At 52.8% G+C, this 18,120-nt stretch overlaps 2 protein-coding genes across 2 annotated transcripts; one reads left to right on the plus strand and one right to left on the minus strand.

Moving 5' to 3' along the window:
• Positions 1-1,233: 1,233 nt before the first annotated feature.
• Positions 1,234-13,894, minus strand: VAMP4 (vesicle associated membrane protein 4). Its single transcript, XM_065673977.1, has 8 exons — positions 13,788-13,894; positions 13,325-13,436; positions 11,381-11,427; positions 10,974-11,024; positions 3,599-3,699; positions 2,947-3,026; positions 2,753-2,804; positions 1,234-1,689 (listed from the first exon to the last, which is right to left on the minus strand). The coding sequence occupies exons 2-8, from the start codon at positions 13,388-13,390 to the stop codon at positions 1,661-1,663; spliced, it is 426 nt and encodes a 141-aa protein (XP_065530049.1). The 5' UTR covers positions 13,391-13,436; positions 13,788-13,894; the 3' UTR covers positions 1,234-1,660.
• Positions 13,895-13,979: 85 nt separating this feature from the next.
• Positions 13,980-16,853, plus strand: MYOC (myocilin). Its single transcript, XM_065673964.1, has 3 exons — positions 13,980-14,862; positions 15,399-15,518; positions 15,649-16,853. The coding sequence occupies exons 1-3, from the start codon at positions 14,364-14,366 to the stop codon at positions 16,431-16,433; spliced, it is 1,404 nt and encodes a 467-aa protein (XP_065530036.1). The 5' UTR covers positions 13,980-14,363; the 3' UTR covers positions 16,434-16,853.
• Positions 16,854-18,120: the final 1,267 nt, after the last annotated feature.

An 18,120-nucleotide genomic window follows, 5' to 3' on the forward strand; every position in this document is an offset into this window, starting at 1 on the left:
CTGGCAAGGCTGTGGAGGAAAGCCAGCTCTTCCAGGGAAGGAGCCTGCTGCCTGCACTGGGCCTGTTCCAGTGCTGCTAGTACTGAAGGATAAGTCCATGGTAGCAGGCAGGCACAAGACAAACAGTCCATGGTCAGGTGTGCTAACATTTTCACCTGATTTTCTACGGATCCAGGTCAGCTGGAAACCACTTGTGCCTTTCTGAAGCACCACAGTGCCAGGATGGTGCTAATGACAGCACTTTTGGGGGAGGATTGGGGGGGGTGTGTGTGCTAATGACAGTGCCTGCACTGATGAGAGTTCACTACCTAGAAACTCTCCCTAAAGACATACTGCTGACAGAGATCTGTCAAACCCAGCAACAACAGGACTTGGAAGGCATAGCAGCAGCTCCAAAATTCAGCATCTATAAGCAGTTCTTTAATACAGCATGGTTGCCGTGGAACCTTCATCCTACCAGTACCCTCAGACATATGCAAAGCAGGACAATGCTTCTCTCCTCAGAAAAGAGACAACAAAAAGAACCAGGAGAGCCTGACCTCAGCTCAAGAACAAGGGTGTGAAAAATAAAGGGCAAACAGAAATGCCACCAACACCCCAGATAAAGGCTGGAGACAGCCCAAATGCAGCAGTACCACCCATGGATGGAGGGGCTCAGCTCCTGCTTAGTTCAGAACAGGGGCCCCAACATCTCTCCACACATGTGTCTGGGAACAATCCCCACCCCACAGGGCAGAAAAACAGGCTGACATTCAGAATCACCACATTAAAGTGAAGAGCTCTGAATATGAAGTGGATTTGTTCACTGCAGACTGCTTTCAGGAGAGTTGCTGTCCTCCTGCTGCATCTTTTGTACAATCGAGCTGGGCTTTACCCACTCTTCTTGCTTTTGGTTAAGAAAACACTGAAACGGCCCTTTCCTCAGGACTTCTGGCAGTGGAAAGCTCTGAATGTCCTCCAGAACTTTATAAAGATATGCAAGAACTCCATATATACAGTCAAAAATAGGTTTACTGGAATGTCTTTAGTCACAGCTGTAAGCAGCAATACTGAAAACACTGAGCTTGTGCATTTCCATAGCAGGACCAGAAAGTCTTCTGGACTGTAAAACCCCTCCCTCCCCCCCCCCCCCCCCCCCCACCTTTTTTTCTTGAACAACAGAGAAAAAACACCCTTGCAGTTCTCCACAGAAGGGTCAGTTCCCTGTAACATAATGGTATGCTTCTCTTCAGACATTTTTTCCCATCCTTTATTCCAATGAAGGGACAGTCCCCTTAGCCTGCCACAGCAGGCAGCAGGGAACTGCTCAAGTGGTATTTTTATTATTAATATTACAACTCGACCATATATACAGATAGACCATAGTGGCAAGTAGCCAGTTCCAAACCAGAGCCTCAGAATTCCACAAAACTGGAAGTTTGGAAACAGAATCTTCTGTTATATATAAAAGAAAAAACGAAATCTCACAGCAGGAACAGGTACTCAACCAAAAAAGGGTCATTTGGCAGTTCTTAAAACACTGTTAGAACTGGCTACTTGCCACTGCCTCCTCACTCCTTGGAGAAAAACAACTTCAAAGATATATACAGATATCTCACTTAAATTACACAGCAGTTTGGTTATCCCAGAGCCAGCTCCACCAAAGTCTCCAGCTGCCTGGTCAGGTATGGTACTTCAGGACTATAGGTACTGGAAAACAAAGAAACAAGCTCTCAGCCACACACCTTTGCATGCAACAACCCTCCCTGCTAGAGATTCCCCTCCATTCCTGTGGCAACAAACAAACATCTGTGAGGGAGAGTGTGTTTCCAAGCTCAAGCTAATGCAATCTGTGCCTGCACACATGCTAGACAACATTCCTACCACCTTCATCTCCTTCCAGCTTCCCTAACTGAAACCAGATGGGATTTTCCATCAGTCTCTCACTCTACAATGCTCTGGCACTGCTGCCAGCTCTGCCTCTCCTGCTGCAGGCTGTGTGTCAGCAGGACAAACAGGCTACTAGAGTTTGGCTGAAGTAACAGAAACAGTTACAGAACTGCCCCCACCCACAGTGGGCGAGAGGAAAACCCTCCAGACCCAGTAGCACAGAAGAGCTGTGCTGCCATGGAGGGCTACTGGGATCCCTATAGCACATCATTCTGCAAGCAGAGGGCTGAACTACTTCTGCCTGGAAGAAACATGCTCTGGTTGTTATTACCTATTTGGTAGGGAAAGCAGTGGCATCACTGCTCTGGGGAGCTCCAGAGAGACTGGGAAGGACAGAGGGCAGCGGAGGGGACCAATGTCAGACCCACAACAGCTACTTGCTGAAAATTAAGTGCAGCAGTTTTGGGGTAGAGCATGTGCACGGAGTAGACCCATTGCAAGTTGGCTGATAATATGTGGAGAGGTCTTTGGAAGCCACTGCTCTGGTCTGAAACTCTTCCACCTACTCCCACCAGCCTCAGGATCTATGGGTGCCAGCCCTGGATCTGTCCAGTGTTGCCTAGGCAGCACTGGCTTTCTTTAGCTACAATCAGCAGGACTTGGTTTGAGCCTGCCACTCTGCATGCACATTTAAGCCTTGCAGAAGAGGAGCACAGAGTGATCTACAGGCACCACTTAGGACATGTTAAGGCAGAGCAGGGCCTGACACAGTGGCTCAGGTGCTCTCCCACAGGGACAACAGCACTGTGGTTGGCACTCACAGTGTGGAGTGCCACGGGTAGTTCTATGCCAGACATGGCTGAGGTGACCCGGAGCTACTCACCAATGATCACAAGCAGAAGAATGACTGCCACCAGTGCTATGATTGCCTTCATCTGCAAGAGGAGCACAGAGGCATGTTACACAGGGTGCCATATGTAACTGCTCTGACCTTAAAGAAGGCCTTTGCCTTCTAGCATCTTTTCAGCTAGAAAGCAGAGCTTCTCCATCCCCTCTGCTGTTCCTGTTGTTGCTCACCTTGCAGCCTCGCCACCACATCTGTCTCCGAAGCTGCTTGGCTCTGTTGCTAAAAGCTGTGGCATTGTCTGATAAACTTTCTATCAAAGGAAAGAAAAGAGGTGATTCAGTGGCACACAGAGGGAGTTGGAGCATCCGCTCATTCTACTGACTCCACTGAGTTTTAAGCAATAAACTGCATTAGTGGAAAAGACCCAACCACAGCGTGATTCACCAAAGCCACAGCAGACGCCAATGTGACGCCCTTTGCTAGAGCACACACAGACCTGCCAGAGTCCCACTGAGCCCCCTTTGTACTGGCTGTCCTCCGAGGACAGGATTTTGATCTGCTAGCCAGCAGGGGAGCAGACAGCAGAAGTGCTCCAAGCCATTGTGAAACAGATCAATCTACCTTTGCTTGAAGGACCAACCATATCACAGCACCCAAATGCCTCCAAACTAATGCCCCTATGCAGAGCAGCAGAAGGTGGAGGTGAAAAGGGAATGTCAGCAGAAAGTCAGATCTGCGGCCAAAGGCTGTGATACACCTCTCCCAGGAAGGGCAAACATACAAGCCCAGGTCTGTCATTCTGAGCTGAAAACAGGTAATCTGGCCCAGCAGCAGGGAAGAGATGTGGGGAACAGATCAGCAGAGCCACATTTAGCATCGCACCTGATTTGTCCTGCAGGTCATCCAGCCGCTCGCCTCTTTCAATCACCTTTGTGATATTCTCTTGCATAACGTCAATGACTTCGTCCACCTGATTCTGGACACTAGAGCAGAGCAAAGGCAGCATGAGGAGCAGAAGCAAACACCACCAGCTGTACTCTGCAGCACCAGCCCTTGCTCAGAGCTGCCCAGGCTGGTGGGATCCCTGAGCTCACTGACAAAAAAACAAGGGGACGACACTGGAGGGAGGTTGATGGGATGCCAGAAAGCAAGAGGTATGGCATCACCTGGGGTGGGTCTCTGGCAACCCCAGGAAGGGTGAGGGAACACAAAGGGCTCAGAGGGTACTGGGAAGTCAGTAAACGCAGGGTACCCTCTGTAACATCTTCAACACCCAAACGCGGTAAGAAAAGGCACAAGTTGCTGTTGGTGGGCACCTGTGCTGCAGAATAGCTCACAAGAGTTAAAAAGAGTATAAAAATTATACCTTATCTTTCCAGATTTCAGAGAACCTTGCAATGCACCTTTGCTAAGTAACCAGGGGAAAGTAAAGCAAGGTGCACCCATGCCTCTGGGAACTGATTTGCTAAATGAACCCCATTCTGCCAGGGGTGTCAAGAGGACAGTAAAGAAATTGGGTGATATGAACTAAACCAAGTTATTATAATTCATCTTCTCATAGGTTACGCAACTCTGTGGGTAGCTGCTTCAGTGAACAGTAGCCTAAATCACACCCGCAGGGTTATTATAAATGCATTTATTCATTCCATAAAAAAAGTCACATTGGTAAGAGAGAAAAATTCTCCCGGTGGAAAAATACTGCTACATTCTGGTTTGTATTTTGGAGCTAATACACTTTGATTTTCCTGGAGATAGAAATAAGAAATTTCTTGGGGCCCTAGGGAGACAATACATTGTTTGAGACATACCGTTCCCAGAAAGTAAGTGGCAACAGTAATGTATTGGAGGTAACGCGACACACACACAGGGCAACAAACCAGAAATAGCTCCAGGCCACTCACTCTGCATAAGTCTTAGGTTTGACAGCTTAGGTTGCCTCGATTAAAAACATTTAAGCTCTTTAAACATATCAAAATGCATCCAGGATTTGCTAAATATGCAGCACAAACAGGCCACTTCAGCAGCATTCCACATTATCATAAATACATGCCTCCTATTAACAGTGTGGCACTGGTGTCCCCAAGGGAAAGGACTGCCATCACCTTGTCTTTAGCACCTGCTTAGCATCCACAGTCGTGCTCCCCAAATTATCTAGTCACACCACCCTCTTCACAGCATACAAAACCCTCTCCTCCCCGCTGCCATCTCACAGATGCAGAAGCTCTATGTTTTTTGCCAAATCAGGGTTTTTACAGCAGCACTAGACCCAACCCACCACTCAGAGAGCCATCATCCAGCACCTAAGCTCAGAGCACTTGATATGATGATGACAGTATTATCCTCCACCATGGCGCAGGAAACCAGGGCCAAGAGAGGCTCAGAGCAATTTGCCCATGGCCAGTCAGTGGGGCACTGCAGAATCAGGAGCAGGGCTCTGTTCCAGCCACCAAACCACTAATTAATTAACTAGAGACATAGGTTCACATTGACCTATTTCTCATGTCTCCCTATCAGCTACATGCCTCTCACGGAGCAGATCACAGAGGAAGGTGTAGGTGTTTGTAGGAGGTACAGAGCCCCCAGGTTCCAGTGAGATGCTTGCATCAAGTGATGAGCAGCTGCCACAAGCAGTAGTGGTCACAAAGTAAAAGCACATGCCTTGCTCACATTGACTTATGATTCCAAACACAGGCAAGGAATATCATTAAAAGGCTTTTTTTTTTTCCCTACCCAAAAGCTCTAGAACAAGCTCCAGATCTTTGAATATGAAGGGGCTTCCATCTTAGCATTTTAGGTCAGGCTCTGTAGCACCACTGTGGCTTCCAGAGCTGTAACAGTCAGGCAACACCTCTGAAGCCAGTTTCTGATTTAACAGCCCTCGTGGCACATGCTGGATTCCAGCAATGCATGTGAAAACTTGCTTTATTTAGGATACCACAAGAAAGGAACTTGCCTTCCCTGTGCTACATCACAGAGTCTGTGGGAGCAGCATCTCTGAATCCACCTACACTGTGCAGTGGCAACCACCTGCCAGGAGTTTCTTATCTGGAGGGGGAAGGCACAGATAATCCCCAAACACCTCTCAGCAGGAGCATGCCCTGTGCCCATGACCCTATCCTGATCCTTTCACAAGGTAGGAGGCAGAGCTGCCACCACTTAGAAGGCATAGAAAGTGGCACTGAAGATGCAGGCAGATGCTGCCTGGGAAACATGTGGTGGTGCCTGTAGAATAAAGTGTTCACCACACAGAGGACACGCACAGCCCTGTGGCCCTTTCCTGGGGCAGCAGGTGAGGACATGAGTAGGAGGCATGCTCTGCAAAGGGGGTTTCCTTACCTCAGCATAATGGACAAGTCCCAGCTCAAAGCTGCCAGCAACGCTGCTATAGCTTGGGGTGAGAGAAGAAAAGCGGAAACATCTGCTATTTTGCTTGGCAAAAACTAGAATGCTTTAAACATCACTTTCACAGGCAGAAGACTACATCTGCAGTATGTAAATGTTTCTAGAACAGTTTACTGGCTGCAAAATAAAGAGATTTCCTCCCACAACAGATTTGTGACCAAGTTATCTTGGTACAACGATCAAGTGGGAGCACACACAGTTACGATGCATCTAGGAATGTGCTGTGCAAGGCACCAGCCAGTATGCCTCAAGTACAAGTCAGCATCTGGAGAGATGCTTCTGTGGTCCTGAGGCACCCCAAAGTGTTCAAGGCAAAGTGGGCAGGTATGTAATTTGAAGCTGCTCTGGTGCATCAAGCATTTGGAAGAGACCTATGGAGCACAGACCCTACTGCCCAAGCTGCATCTCAGCATCCCACCTCTTTTCACTTGAGCTGCTGGCAAAAAATGGTGTGCCTCTGCTACCTGCTCATAGCCTGGGCATGCTGTTAGCCATCCCCAAATGAACAAAGCATTTCACAGATGGAGAGTGAAAGCACAAAGAAATCAAGGCTTAAACTCTCGCAAATATTGAGATGTTTAACTCCCATGGAACACTGACACATTTGAGCACTCCAGTACTTTCTGGTGCTCAAATCAATCTGATGCAAAGAGAACCTGGAAAATAGCAAGGAAGAAGAGACCAAGCCAGGGAATGAAACTTTGTTCTCCACACAGTGCTCTAGCCAGACCTTAGGCCAGCCCTTGCTTTCTGCTCTTTCCCATCCATCACTGCTGCAAGACATGCTTCTCCGGGAGGGGTCTGAAAGGTGCCCAGCCTATTCGTTAGCCCTGCAGTTTCACAACAAACTCAGAAATTCCCATTCGTTTGGCATGCTTAAGGTTGGAAACTCAAGTCACATCAAGAAGAAAATATTTTCTTGTTTCATTTGGCAAGAGAGAATGAATCTTCTAATACGAAACCTATTTCCTGTTAGGGAGATACTGGCGTTTGACACATGTATTTCATGTGCTCCACTCCGGCCAGATTTCCACGAGAAATGAAGGAGATTACCTGCCAGGAAAGAAAGCAAGACTAAAGCATAAAATATGCCTCCCATGACCCTCCTTCTTACTAATTGCTGCATATATGATGCTTTTAATAAGGACAGCAAGTGTACACTATCAAAGCAACAAGAGACTCAACAGCACTCATCTTGGTTTAGGCTCCTCTTTTCTTAATGCTTTGCTGGGTCCAGAGTGGGAGGAATAAACCTTCCCATTTTGGCTACTCCAGGTTAGCTACTGAGAAACTCCCTGGGATGGTCACAGTGTTTGCCTAACAACAGTGGCACATTCTTCAGACACCATAAACAGCCCATGCACGCACCATGGGATGCGCTGCTCAAGGCTGCTTCTTGTCTCCAAGCTGGCTGTTTACAGCTAGCATGACACACTTATATTTTCCACCCCAGCGATATTAATAGTGCTATGTATTTTGGTGCAAATTAAACCCAAACATCCCTTGCTGTGGCAGTAACCCAGGGAAGAGGGAACAGGACGGAAAGCCAAGCCGGATGGACAGGGCAAAGGCACAAGGCCAGCCGAGCACAGTGTTCTCCAAGGCATGTCTCTCTGCAGAGAGGCTGCCCAGCAGAAAGCCCTGTTGTACCCAACAATGGGGTATCAGCACTGAACCATGCCACAGATAACCGGGGTTTTTTTGCTGTTTCATCCCAGCTGTGAGGAAGACAGCAGCCAATGCCTCCCTGAAGCCTTCAGTCCTTGAAAGGATTATACCTAACAATAATGCCTGTCAACATGGTCTCAGTATCACCTTTAAATGAAAGCTTGGACTATGGCTGGGGTCCACAGCACAGCCAGCAACCTGTGATAAGGTTGCGTGAAGACCTCATAGCAGCCTTCCAGTATCTGAAGGGGGCCTATAGGGATGCTGGGGAGGGACTCTTCATCAGGGACTGTAGTGACAGGATAAGGGGTAACGGGTTAAAACTTAAACAGGGGAAGTTTAGATTAGATATAAGGAAGAAATTCCTTCCTGTTAGGGTGGTGAGGCACTGGAATGGGTTGCCCAGGGAGGTTGTGAATGCTCCATCCCTGGCGGTGTTCAAGGCCAGGTTGGATAAATCCCTGGGTGGTATGGTTTAGTGTCAGGTGTCCCTACCCATGGCAGGGGGGTTGGAACTAGATGACCTTAAGGTCCTTTCCAACCCTAACTATTCTGTGATTCTATAAGCAGCCAGGCCCTGTGAAGCTGCTGTCAACTCTTGCCTTGAAACCATTCCCCAAACCCTCCCGCTCCTCCAGATGTAACTTAGAGACAGACAGAATCACTGAGGCCGAGCTCCAGTGCTGGCCACCCTCAGCAATACAATCAGGGAACCACAGGCTCCTGGGGAACCATGGCAGCATGCTCAGCCTCATCGCCAGCACAAGCAGGGCCAGCAGCAGTCACCTGAAAGCAGAAACATCAGCAGTGTAGGAGGTGAAGCAGCACAGCAAAGGGGGTGTTTTTAGTAGTGTTTTTGAAAATATGACCTGCAACACAAGGCTCCTGTTCTGAATAAAACAGGTGGAAGATGAACATCTCGCCTTCCCTGAAAAGGCAGTAAGAGCTCTCATGACACACACTCAGTACTTCTCACATAGCCTGGAAGCAAAAGCAAGAGAGATTAGCTCTCCCTTACCTATTCTTTGTAACTTTTGGGAAAAGGATAGAAGCCTATTAAAAGCTGCCTTTCATCTCCAGCTCTCCCCAGGGACAGCAAGGTCTCAGAGGGAGCCTAAGGAACCTCATGCAGCCACTTAATTACCAGGAGTGTCTCCCCCAACCCAGCAGCTGTTGGGACAATAGAGCTTGAACTTCCAGACACATCAGGACAAAAATGCAGCACAGAGGGGACTGTGACACTTTCTCCTGTTGCTGGCTCTAAATCATCTCTTTCCCCTATGGGATTTGCAGTGTTCCCCACCATCTCTTTCTGCAACTGAGCCAGCCTTGAGGATCTCTGCTGCCAAACTCACCACCCTGACCCAAGTCCCTTTGCTGCCAAGGACAATTAGGAAAAGTTTCCAGTCTTGCCTCACATCCAACATATTTCACACCTCTGCTCCCATAATCCCATCAGCTTTTCCTCTACCCAATCCTGCATCCAGTTTCCCTTTACGCCTGTCTTCACACCTTGTTCCTCCAGACACAGCTAGTCTCTAGCTTTATCCAGCTATGCCTCAGCTCTCTTAATGCTCAAATTCCTCCTTAAAATGTCTTTTCCTTACAGTGTTTCAGCAACAACTGAAAGCCAACCCTCCTTTTCCTCCTCTGCTGAAACCAGAGCCAACTGAATTATTCCTCTACCTAAGCCCCTCCTTTGGAGGACAAAGACATAGATGTCACCCCCTCTATACCTTTTTAGGGGGCAGAACCCCACTGATAAAACCAGATCTCATCCCTCTCATCCACTCCAGATCAGCCTGGCCCTGACCTAGAGGGAGGCTTTATCCACACTGGCTTATCCTAAGGACCAGCTCACCTCTATCAACAGCATCCTCACACCCTGGAAGGAACAGAGACCTCCTGAAAACATCCATCAAGGTAACGTGGCAAGCGGGCACACAGGCAGGCACTAACACTGACACTGGCAATGAGTCATCTCAGAGCTTGCTCTGGCTTTTTCCTGGCATGAAAAAAAATCCCTAATGAAGAGCAACACTCAGGCTGCACACAGGTCAACACAGTCTGAGTAATGCCTGGTCATCAGTCCCTGCATACATCTCTGTTCTGGCCCCATGAAGATCAGGAAAGGAAACAGTGCAACACAAATCTGTGAATATCTCCCCCTCTTTTCCATTAAATCCTACCATTGCATCCCTCATAAGTAAGAGCAGGACAAACTGGAACCCAGAACAAGCATCATCCAGGAAATGACCCAATAGGAGGGGGATCCAGAATGTTCACTCCTTCCTTCTTGCCCTAATACAGTCAGTAATCCTCCTCCAGCCATAATGGTTTCCTGTTTTCCAGCTGCTTTGACCCCACTGAGTCATTGCTTATCTTCAGGTGACCTATATCAGGTTTTTAGCTTGAGAAGAGGCCAGAGAACAGCTACTGTCCAAAAAACATGGTCTTGGCATGTTCCTGACCACTTGCTTTCTTGTAACACTGAGGAGCAAGTTACAGGATGAAATAAAAAGCAACAAAGAAAAAAAAAAAAAAAGTGGTGCTAGCAAAGGTTAGAATTCAGAGTTAATGCTCTAGAGAGTGAGCCTCGCAAAAGCAGGAAACAGATCATCACCAGAATACAGCAAGAGCTTTAGAAACTCCACTGGCCTACTGCAATACAATCCTATCCCTTTGCCTCTGTCAATGCATGCCTTCTTGGTAACTTGGATCAAATTTGAGATTTCCCTTAGCTGTGGACATGTAGGGAAGGAAATGCCCAAAGAAAGCAAGTACAAGCCATGTTCATGTTCTAAATTACAAAGAAATACATAGTTAAGACAGCGCAGGAGCTCACAGTGCCAGAATAAAGTATTATTTGTGTGACACTGAGGGCTTTTTTCAGTGATATCCAGTGATAGGACAAGGGGCAATGGGTGTAAACTGGAACATAGGAAGTTCCACGTTAACATCAGGAAGAACTTCTTTACTGTAAGAGTGACAGAGCACTGGAACAGGTTGCCCAGGGGGGTTGTGGAGTCTCCTACACTGGAGATATTCAAGGCCCGCCTGGACAAGTTCCTGTGTGATGTACTGTAGGTTACCCTGCTCTTGCAGGGGGGTTGGACTAGATGATCTTTTGAGGTCCCTTCCAACCCTTGGGATTCTGTGACTCTGTGACTCTGTAACAGCAACTTACTGCCTGATCTTGTCATTCCTAGGTCCAAATCTTGGTCCAGAAGGCCCTCTCCTGCAGGCAGAAAAGAGCAATCAGGATGGAAGGTACAATGAAAACATGTTTTTAAACCAGACTCAAAAGATACGGAACAGAGAATCAACGCCTTGTGGACAGAGGATTGTTCTCATACCTCCCATCAGTCCCTCCCAGGTCTTAGGATATGTGGGACACCGCAATCTTACAAAGGTCACACCTATTAAATCTAATTTATGCTCGATGCCAAACCTCATCTCAAAGGAATAAAAGGGCTGGATTCCCAAGCCCCCCCTACAAGGCAAGGGAGCAGCTTTTGGTATTAGACACCTGCAGTCTTGGAGCTTAGGCAGTTAAGACATTGCATTCCCTAAAGCAGCCATTCAGAAACTCACAAGAAAAAGTCTTCCTCTTCATCTGAATCTTCTTCCAACAGGTTCCTCTGCAAGCACAGAAAAGAGCCAAACCACATCAACAAGCAGCCACCATTTCCCATGCACACTTCCAGCTCTTAAGACACAATCAGCATCCTCTGACTGCAGGTTACATGCAAGTTACATGGAGGGATTGACAGTAGTCTTGTTTGGAGTCATTCTGTTTCTCTCCCGTTGTGACCAAGGTCTGAACTGGATGTCTCTGTGCTGCTATTATCACTTTGGCAGTGTTTGCTAACTCTGCAAGCACGGACTGATGCATAGCTCTGCAGCTCTGACTCGGGACAACTTGCACCTCTGCCGCTGAGCCAAACTGGATTTATATCAATGGCCAGTTGCCTGCAAAGGTTCAAATGCCGATTCCAGGGATCAGTACAACTCCCTGTGATGCAGAAGCAGCCAGTGTCAGCAAGCAGAAAGCAGAGCCCCTGCGCAGGCCAGCTGTGGAAGGAAGCTCCCATTTGTTCACGGGACAATCTCCAGTGCTGCACTTTGTCAACGGCAGCTACTCAAAGAACATCAGCCACCCTGAAGTGTCCCATCCACGTGGGAAGTTGGATTCACTCCGAATGTGGAGGACACTGGGAATGTCTCCAGCCATCTACTGGCAGCAGATGTAAGAAGGATGACTGCAAGGAAACACGCTGGGCTCCCTGTAAGGTACGTCCAGAGAGGCTGGCCCTTCCAAACCCTCAACTCAAGCAAAAGCCATGGCCAGACTGGAAAGCAGAATGGTCTTGTAGCTCCTCTGCTTTGCACCAAAGGGCTCCTTCCTGGGCTCAGATTTGCTGTTCTGCTGTACTGCATCAGACAGTCCAAAGCCTGATTTCTAAGAGCAACCCCACAATCACAATCAAGCCTGACAGTTTCAGACAGACAGTACTAGAGTTCATTCCTCATACCAGGGCAGCACAAACTCTCCAATCGAGCCAAGAGCTCCCTAGAACATCTACTTAGGGTCAAAAAAAAAAAAATCAAGAGTGGGAATGGCACACTAAACATGTGGGTCTAGGAACACACTGGATTGTCCTTACGGTATTGAGAGCCGCTTCCTCTGTGCATAAGTTGCAGCTCCCACCTGAAATGCAGTGCTCTTATTTTAAAGCTCACCTACATTTCCATCCTTGTCACATTTGCTTAAGCAACTTCAGCAAGCAGCAAGACAACGAAATAGTTTCAGCCACTGCCTCCCTCAAGGGCTGAGCAAACTGCTCTTGGCAACACAGAATCCTCATCTTGCTGATGGCTGTCATGAACAGCAGCAACATTTGAGACTACAGTCTAAACTCAGTTTTAGCACAGTATGACCCCAGGACAAACACATCACATTCAATCCACTTTGTCTAAAACAGGCAGCTGCACCACTCTGACCCATATTCAAGGCCTGAAACATCAGGGGAACTTGGTGACAGGGAAAAAAAATAATGACCTGTAAAGCACAGGGTAACTTCCCAAGCATCCTTCAGCCAGTAACATGTGGAGGAGAGCTGTGATGCCCAGGCCTAGCTGTGCAGAGGCAGGAAACTGGAGCACACCAGGATCTCAGAGCCTAAAGGAATTGAATCAGGCTCCCAACACAGGATCTCCAAGTGAGGTTTGTTTTAGAACACGCAGATGAGGCTTGCTGCACAGACAGTGCCCCCACTAACTAAATGTCATTATCGACAGCGACCTGGGCTTCTAGGCCCCGTAGCTACGGGACACGGCAGCAGCAAAGGGAGCTGTAGCGCACCTTGCACCGGCCGACCCAGCGGCTAACGGCACGGGCACTGCGGGGGCCTTAGGGTGCCCAACGGCGCGCTAACAACCACCTGCCCTCCATGCGCGCCTACCCCGGGCACTGCTCCGGCCCATAACGGCCAGCAGCACCGGAGGGACCGGCCGCCCCGCAGCGCCGGCACTCACCCGCTCGCTCTTCACCGATCCCGTCACCTCGTCGTCGTTCAGGTGCCGCTTGAATTTCGGGGGCATGGTCTCTGCCTGCGGGAGAGGCGACTTCGTGCCCGGGAGGAGAAGCCTGCCGGGGAGGTGCAGACACGGGCCGGGTCAACCCCGCTGCTCCAAGACTCAACCGCGCGGCCCAGGCCGCTCCTGGCCAGGCCCAGCAGGAAGTGGCAGAGCCCGGCGGGCACCCGGGGAGCCCCGCACGGTGTCCCCGGAGGGGGAGAGGGAAAAGGGGAAAAACGGAACAAGGACGCAAGAGCGGCAGAGCAGGGGGAATGCAAGGGCAGCCGGAGCCCGACACCCGCACTTTCACCCGGGCCCGCCGTTCCGGCCCAGCCCACCGCTGCCACCAGCAAGCCAGTACCCAGGCAGAGGCACCCAGCCCCGCGACGAAGCAGGACCCCACCACGGCAGCCGCACTCACCGGGCTCCACTCCGGGCCGGGCCGGCGGGAAATGGCCGGTGCTCCGGGTGCGAGTCAGCTGTCCCATCGACCGCCTCGGCGCTCCGCCCACCGCGCCGAGCGCCGAGCAATCGATTCCCGAGCCGAGGGAGGAGCCTGGACAGTGCCGGGGCGGGGCCTCCCTGGGGGCGGGGCCTGGGGCGGGAGGTGCCGGGCCGAGGGGCGGCCCCAGCCCCAGCCGGTACCGCGGGAGGTGGCCTGGCACCCCGGGGCTGGCCCGGCCCCGTGCTATGCGTCCCTGCCAGCAGCTGGGGGGTCCGGCCGCCCCGGCCCCCGGCATCACCCCTGGCACACGGCCCCGGCAGCGAGACCGTTGGCGGCGGCCGCAGGCTGCCGGAGTTCGGCCAGCGGCCTCGGGGAGTCCGGGCGGGGGGGTGCCGGCTGCCGCTGGGCGAAAGCCGCGGCCGCCGCCACAGGCATCTGGAAGGTTCTGGCTCGTCCGTCCCCCCTCCGCCCTGGCCCTCTCCCCTCCGCCCTCCTGCCCTATAAATGCGGGCGGCAGCACGGAGACATCGACGGCATCGATAGTGCGGGGTCATGTTGGGGGCTTGGCTTGTTCTCTTGGGGGGCCTGGCACTGGGCTGCTGCGGCGAGACAGCCTTTCTAACGCGTGCGGATGACAGCACCGGGCATTGTACCTACTCCTTCACGGTGGCCAGCCCCGTCGAGGCCGCCTGCCCCAATGCCGGCGGCGGTCCCGAGCTGCGGGCAGAGCTGGCCTCCCTCGCCGCCCGCCTGAGCCGGCTGGAGAGCCGGGAGCGGGGCGCGGGAGGCTCGGGGCCACGGGGGGTTGAGGCGGGGGGAGCACGGGACTCCCAGCAAGCGGCCCCGGCCGGTGGCCTGGAGGACGCTTACGGCGAGCTGCTGCGGGCCAAGTCCCGGCTGGAGGAGGAGAAGGGGCGGCTGGAGCTGGAGAACGCAGAGCTGAGGAGGCGGCTGGAGAGCAGCGCCCAGGAGATCGCCCGGCTGCGGGCCACCCGCTGCTCCCCCGGCGGCGAGAAGCCCGACCGCGAAGCCCTGCGTGTCCCCGGTAAAGGTAAGGGTCGGTGCCGGGACCCTGTGAGCAGCCCTGGCACCGAGTCTCCGCAGAGCCTCTGTACTGCCGCCCGTGCAGTGCACCCACTGCTGCCCCGTTCTTGGGGACCCCGGCAGGGCGCTCCTCTCCTGCAGGGCTCAGCCGGGGGCGTCACAGCCCATTGCAGCAAACCCCCTCCCATCCCTAAATCAGGGCTGGCAGCCCGAGCCCACTCATCCCACCATCCGCCCTGCAGCAGAGGGGGGAACGCAGGAGACTGTGCTCGTCTGGGGGCTTAGGAGATTCCCTGAAGGAACGTTAAACTCCAGACCTGAGGGATAACAGCATCAGCGGCTGCAGAGCAGCACCCCCATCAGCGGGTCACAGATGTGCCCCACTGCAGCAGAAGCAGGCACTGGGCTCCTGACAGAGGTGTTGGTGTTGTGGTGGGGGGGGCAACAGTCCATCGTGGAAACCCTCAACGGTGGGGAGGGCAGGTGTGGTGGTGAGGGGAGCTGACTCAGACCCTGCTCACATTGCACCTTGCCCCACCACAGCCCCTCGCTGGAACCCGCAGCCCCTCACGTACCAGGAGCTGCAGTCGGAGAGGACAGAGGTTCCCGCATCCCGGATGCTGGAGGAGACTGCACTCAGCCGCCCGGGGACCGAGGACTCGGGTACTGCCACCGGCACGGGCGGCCCCATGCTTTGCCGCTAACAAACACCACCTGGTCCTCCTGAGGGGCTTACCAGGCGCAGCTACTGCCAAGCAATAACCCCTTTCTCTTCCTTCCTGTTCCTGAGCAGGCTGCGGTGAGCTGGTGTGGGTTGGGGAGCCTGTTGTCTTCGGCCGGGCAGACTCCATCGCTGGCAAGTACGGTGTGTGGATGAAGGACCCCGAGCCCGTGCCCCCCTTCACGCGGGAGACCACCTGGCGCGTGGACACGGTGGGCACGGAGGTGCGCCAGCTCTTCCAGTACGAGGCGGCCGAGCAGCTGGCCCAGGGCTACCCTGCCAAGGTTCACATCCTGCCGCGGCCCCTGGAGAGCAACGGCGCTGTCATCTACCGCGGCGCGCTCTTCTTCCAGCCCCGCCGCTCCCACGCCGTGGCCCGCTATGACCTGCGGACAGAGGCCATCACCGCCGAGAAGGAGATCCCTGGTGCCGGCTACCATGGACAGTACCCCTACGCTTGGGGGGGCTACACCGATATTGATCTAGCCGTAGATGAGACAGGGCTCTGGGTGATCTACAGCACGGAGAAGGCTCGGGGGGCCATCATCCTCTCCAAGCTGGACCCCGAGACACTGGAGATCCGGCAGACCTGGGAGACCAACATCCGCAAGCGGGGGGTGGCCAACTCGTTCATCATCTGTGGCACCCTCTACACCATCAGCAGCTACTCAGCACCTAACGCCACCATCAACTTTGCCTACAACACAACCACTGGCACTGGCCGGGCCCTGAGCATCCCCTTCGAGAATCGCTTCCGGTACCTCAGCATGGTGGACTACAACCCCACTGAGCGGCAGCTCTTTGCCTGGGACAGCTTCAACATGGTCACCTACCCCGTCCGCCTCTCCCAGGTGTGAGCTGGGGCCATGCTGGCTCAGCCCCTCTGACCCCTGTATGTGCCTCAGTACCCTGCTTTGCTCCCCTGCTCCCCCCAGCCAGCCCTAGGCAATGGTGGGGGCCACATGCTGATCAGCTGCACCATTATGGGGCCACCAACATCCCCAGTGGCACCTCCGGCAACAGCCCGCTGTGTGTGAGTGCAGTGGAGAGAAATTAAGTGCTTCTCTAGAGCCTGGTCAAGCCAGTGGAGCGTCTTTCTGGGTTTCGAATGAACCACTCCTGCATCCTCTGGAAGCAGCCGTGCTGACCCCCCTGAATCTGAGGAGGGAGGGCTCAGGCACAGTGAAGACTGGGCAAGGCAGTGGTGGAGGTAGGGAGAGGCTGTCTGGGAAGGTCTCACCTTATGAATAAAAGCTTTCCGTGGCTGCAAGCAGCAACCTCCTCTGTGGGACCAAGGTTTGTGTTTCCAGGCTCTGGCTGAGCGTGAGCACCACTGCTGCCCCCCAGACTCCCCTCAGCAGCAGCAGTTTTGGGGTGGCCTCCGCAGTTCATTCCAGCCTTGCAGAGGAGAGCAGCATGTGCCCACCACCAGCAGCCCTACAGAACAGAGCTCCCTTGCTGAGAGCCCGTGAGTCCTGCTGCATCCCACACTGCAGATGCCTGGGGCATTCCAGAGCTCAGCCACCTCCAAAAATTACCTGTTGGGATCAAATGCAGCAGGGAGTATGGGCACTTGTTGCACAACCCTTGTTTCACTGGGGAAACAAAATAAGCCAAGACAGCAGTGGTGAGGAAGGCTGGCAGAGCATCCTGCAGCCGAGCAGCCTCGTGGTGAGCCCAGCCCCTCTCAGCCATGTGCTTCAGGTTAATTGTCCATGCCTGGCCACCTATGCACTGTGGCCACTATAGCCCCACTCCCCATGCCAGGCCAAGCCACGCTCTTCTATTTGTTATAGAAAGTTTGTAGAAGGCTGTTTCTCCCTGCTTCCCAGGCACTCGGGACAGACAGGACAGCAGCAGCCCCATCCCTGGGGGGTGCACAGGTTGCCAGCCCAATAGATGCCCACCACCACCGCTACCTTGCACCTCATCTTTCCAAACCTGGGTTTTCCTAGGGGTTGGTGGGCCAGTGCCCCCCTTGATGTACCAAGAGGCTGAAGGTGCTGGGAGCAACCAGTAAAGCTTTGGCCAGGAAAGCACCACATTTGGGAGGCAGCTGCTGATGCAGCCAACCCCAAGAGCACCTTTATTTAGCGTGCTGTGACATGACCACAACATTGAATTGGAATAAAATCTAAAGCTTCAGCACTAACCCCCAGAGATTTACCCCATGGGGAAGATTAGTGAGCTGCAGGTGGCTGGGGCCGGGGGCAGTGTGGGGTGGAAGGGATGAGGACACAGCCAGTGCTGGGGGGTTTGGCTGCTCACCAAAGGGAGGGGCCCTGGCTCAGAACCGACCCTGTTCTAGAAGGGCAGGAGACAAAGGGGTGCCAGGGAGGCAAGGCAGCAGATGCCAGCTGCAGGCATCCCACCTCCTCCATTGTGAGGGCTGTCCTGGTGAGTCCTGTCGTGGTGAGTTCTGTGGGGGGACCTGGGGGAGGGCCCTGCCAGACCACTGGGAGGGGCTGGGGAGGTTGTGGGATGGGACACATCCCGTGGGGTCTCTGTTGTGTTTTAAACCCTGCTGGCAACTAAGTACCACAT

This window comes from Lathamus discolor, chromosome 3, assembly GCF_037157495.1.
Source record: "Lathamus discolor isolate bLatDis1 chromosome 3, bLatDis1.hap1, whole genome shotgun sequence".
Classification (NCBI taxonomy): domain Eukaryota; kingdom Metazoa; phylum Chordata; class Aves; order Psittaciformes; family Psittacidae; genus Lathamus; species Lathamus discolor.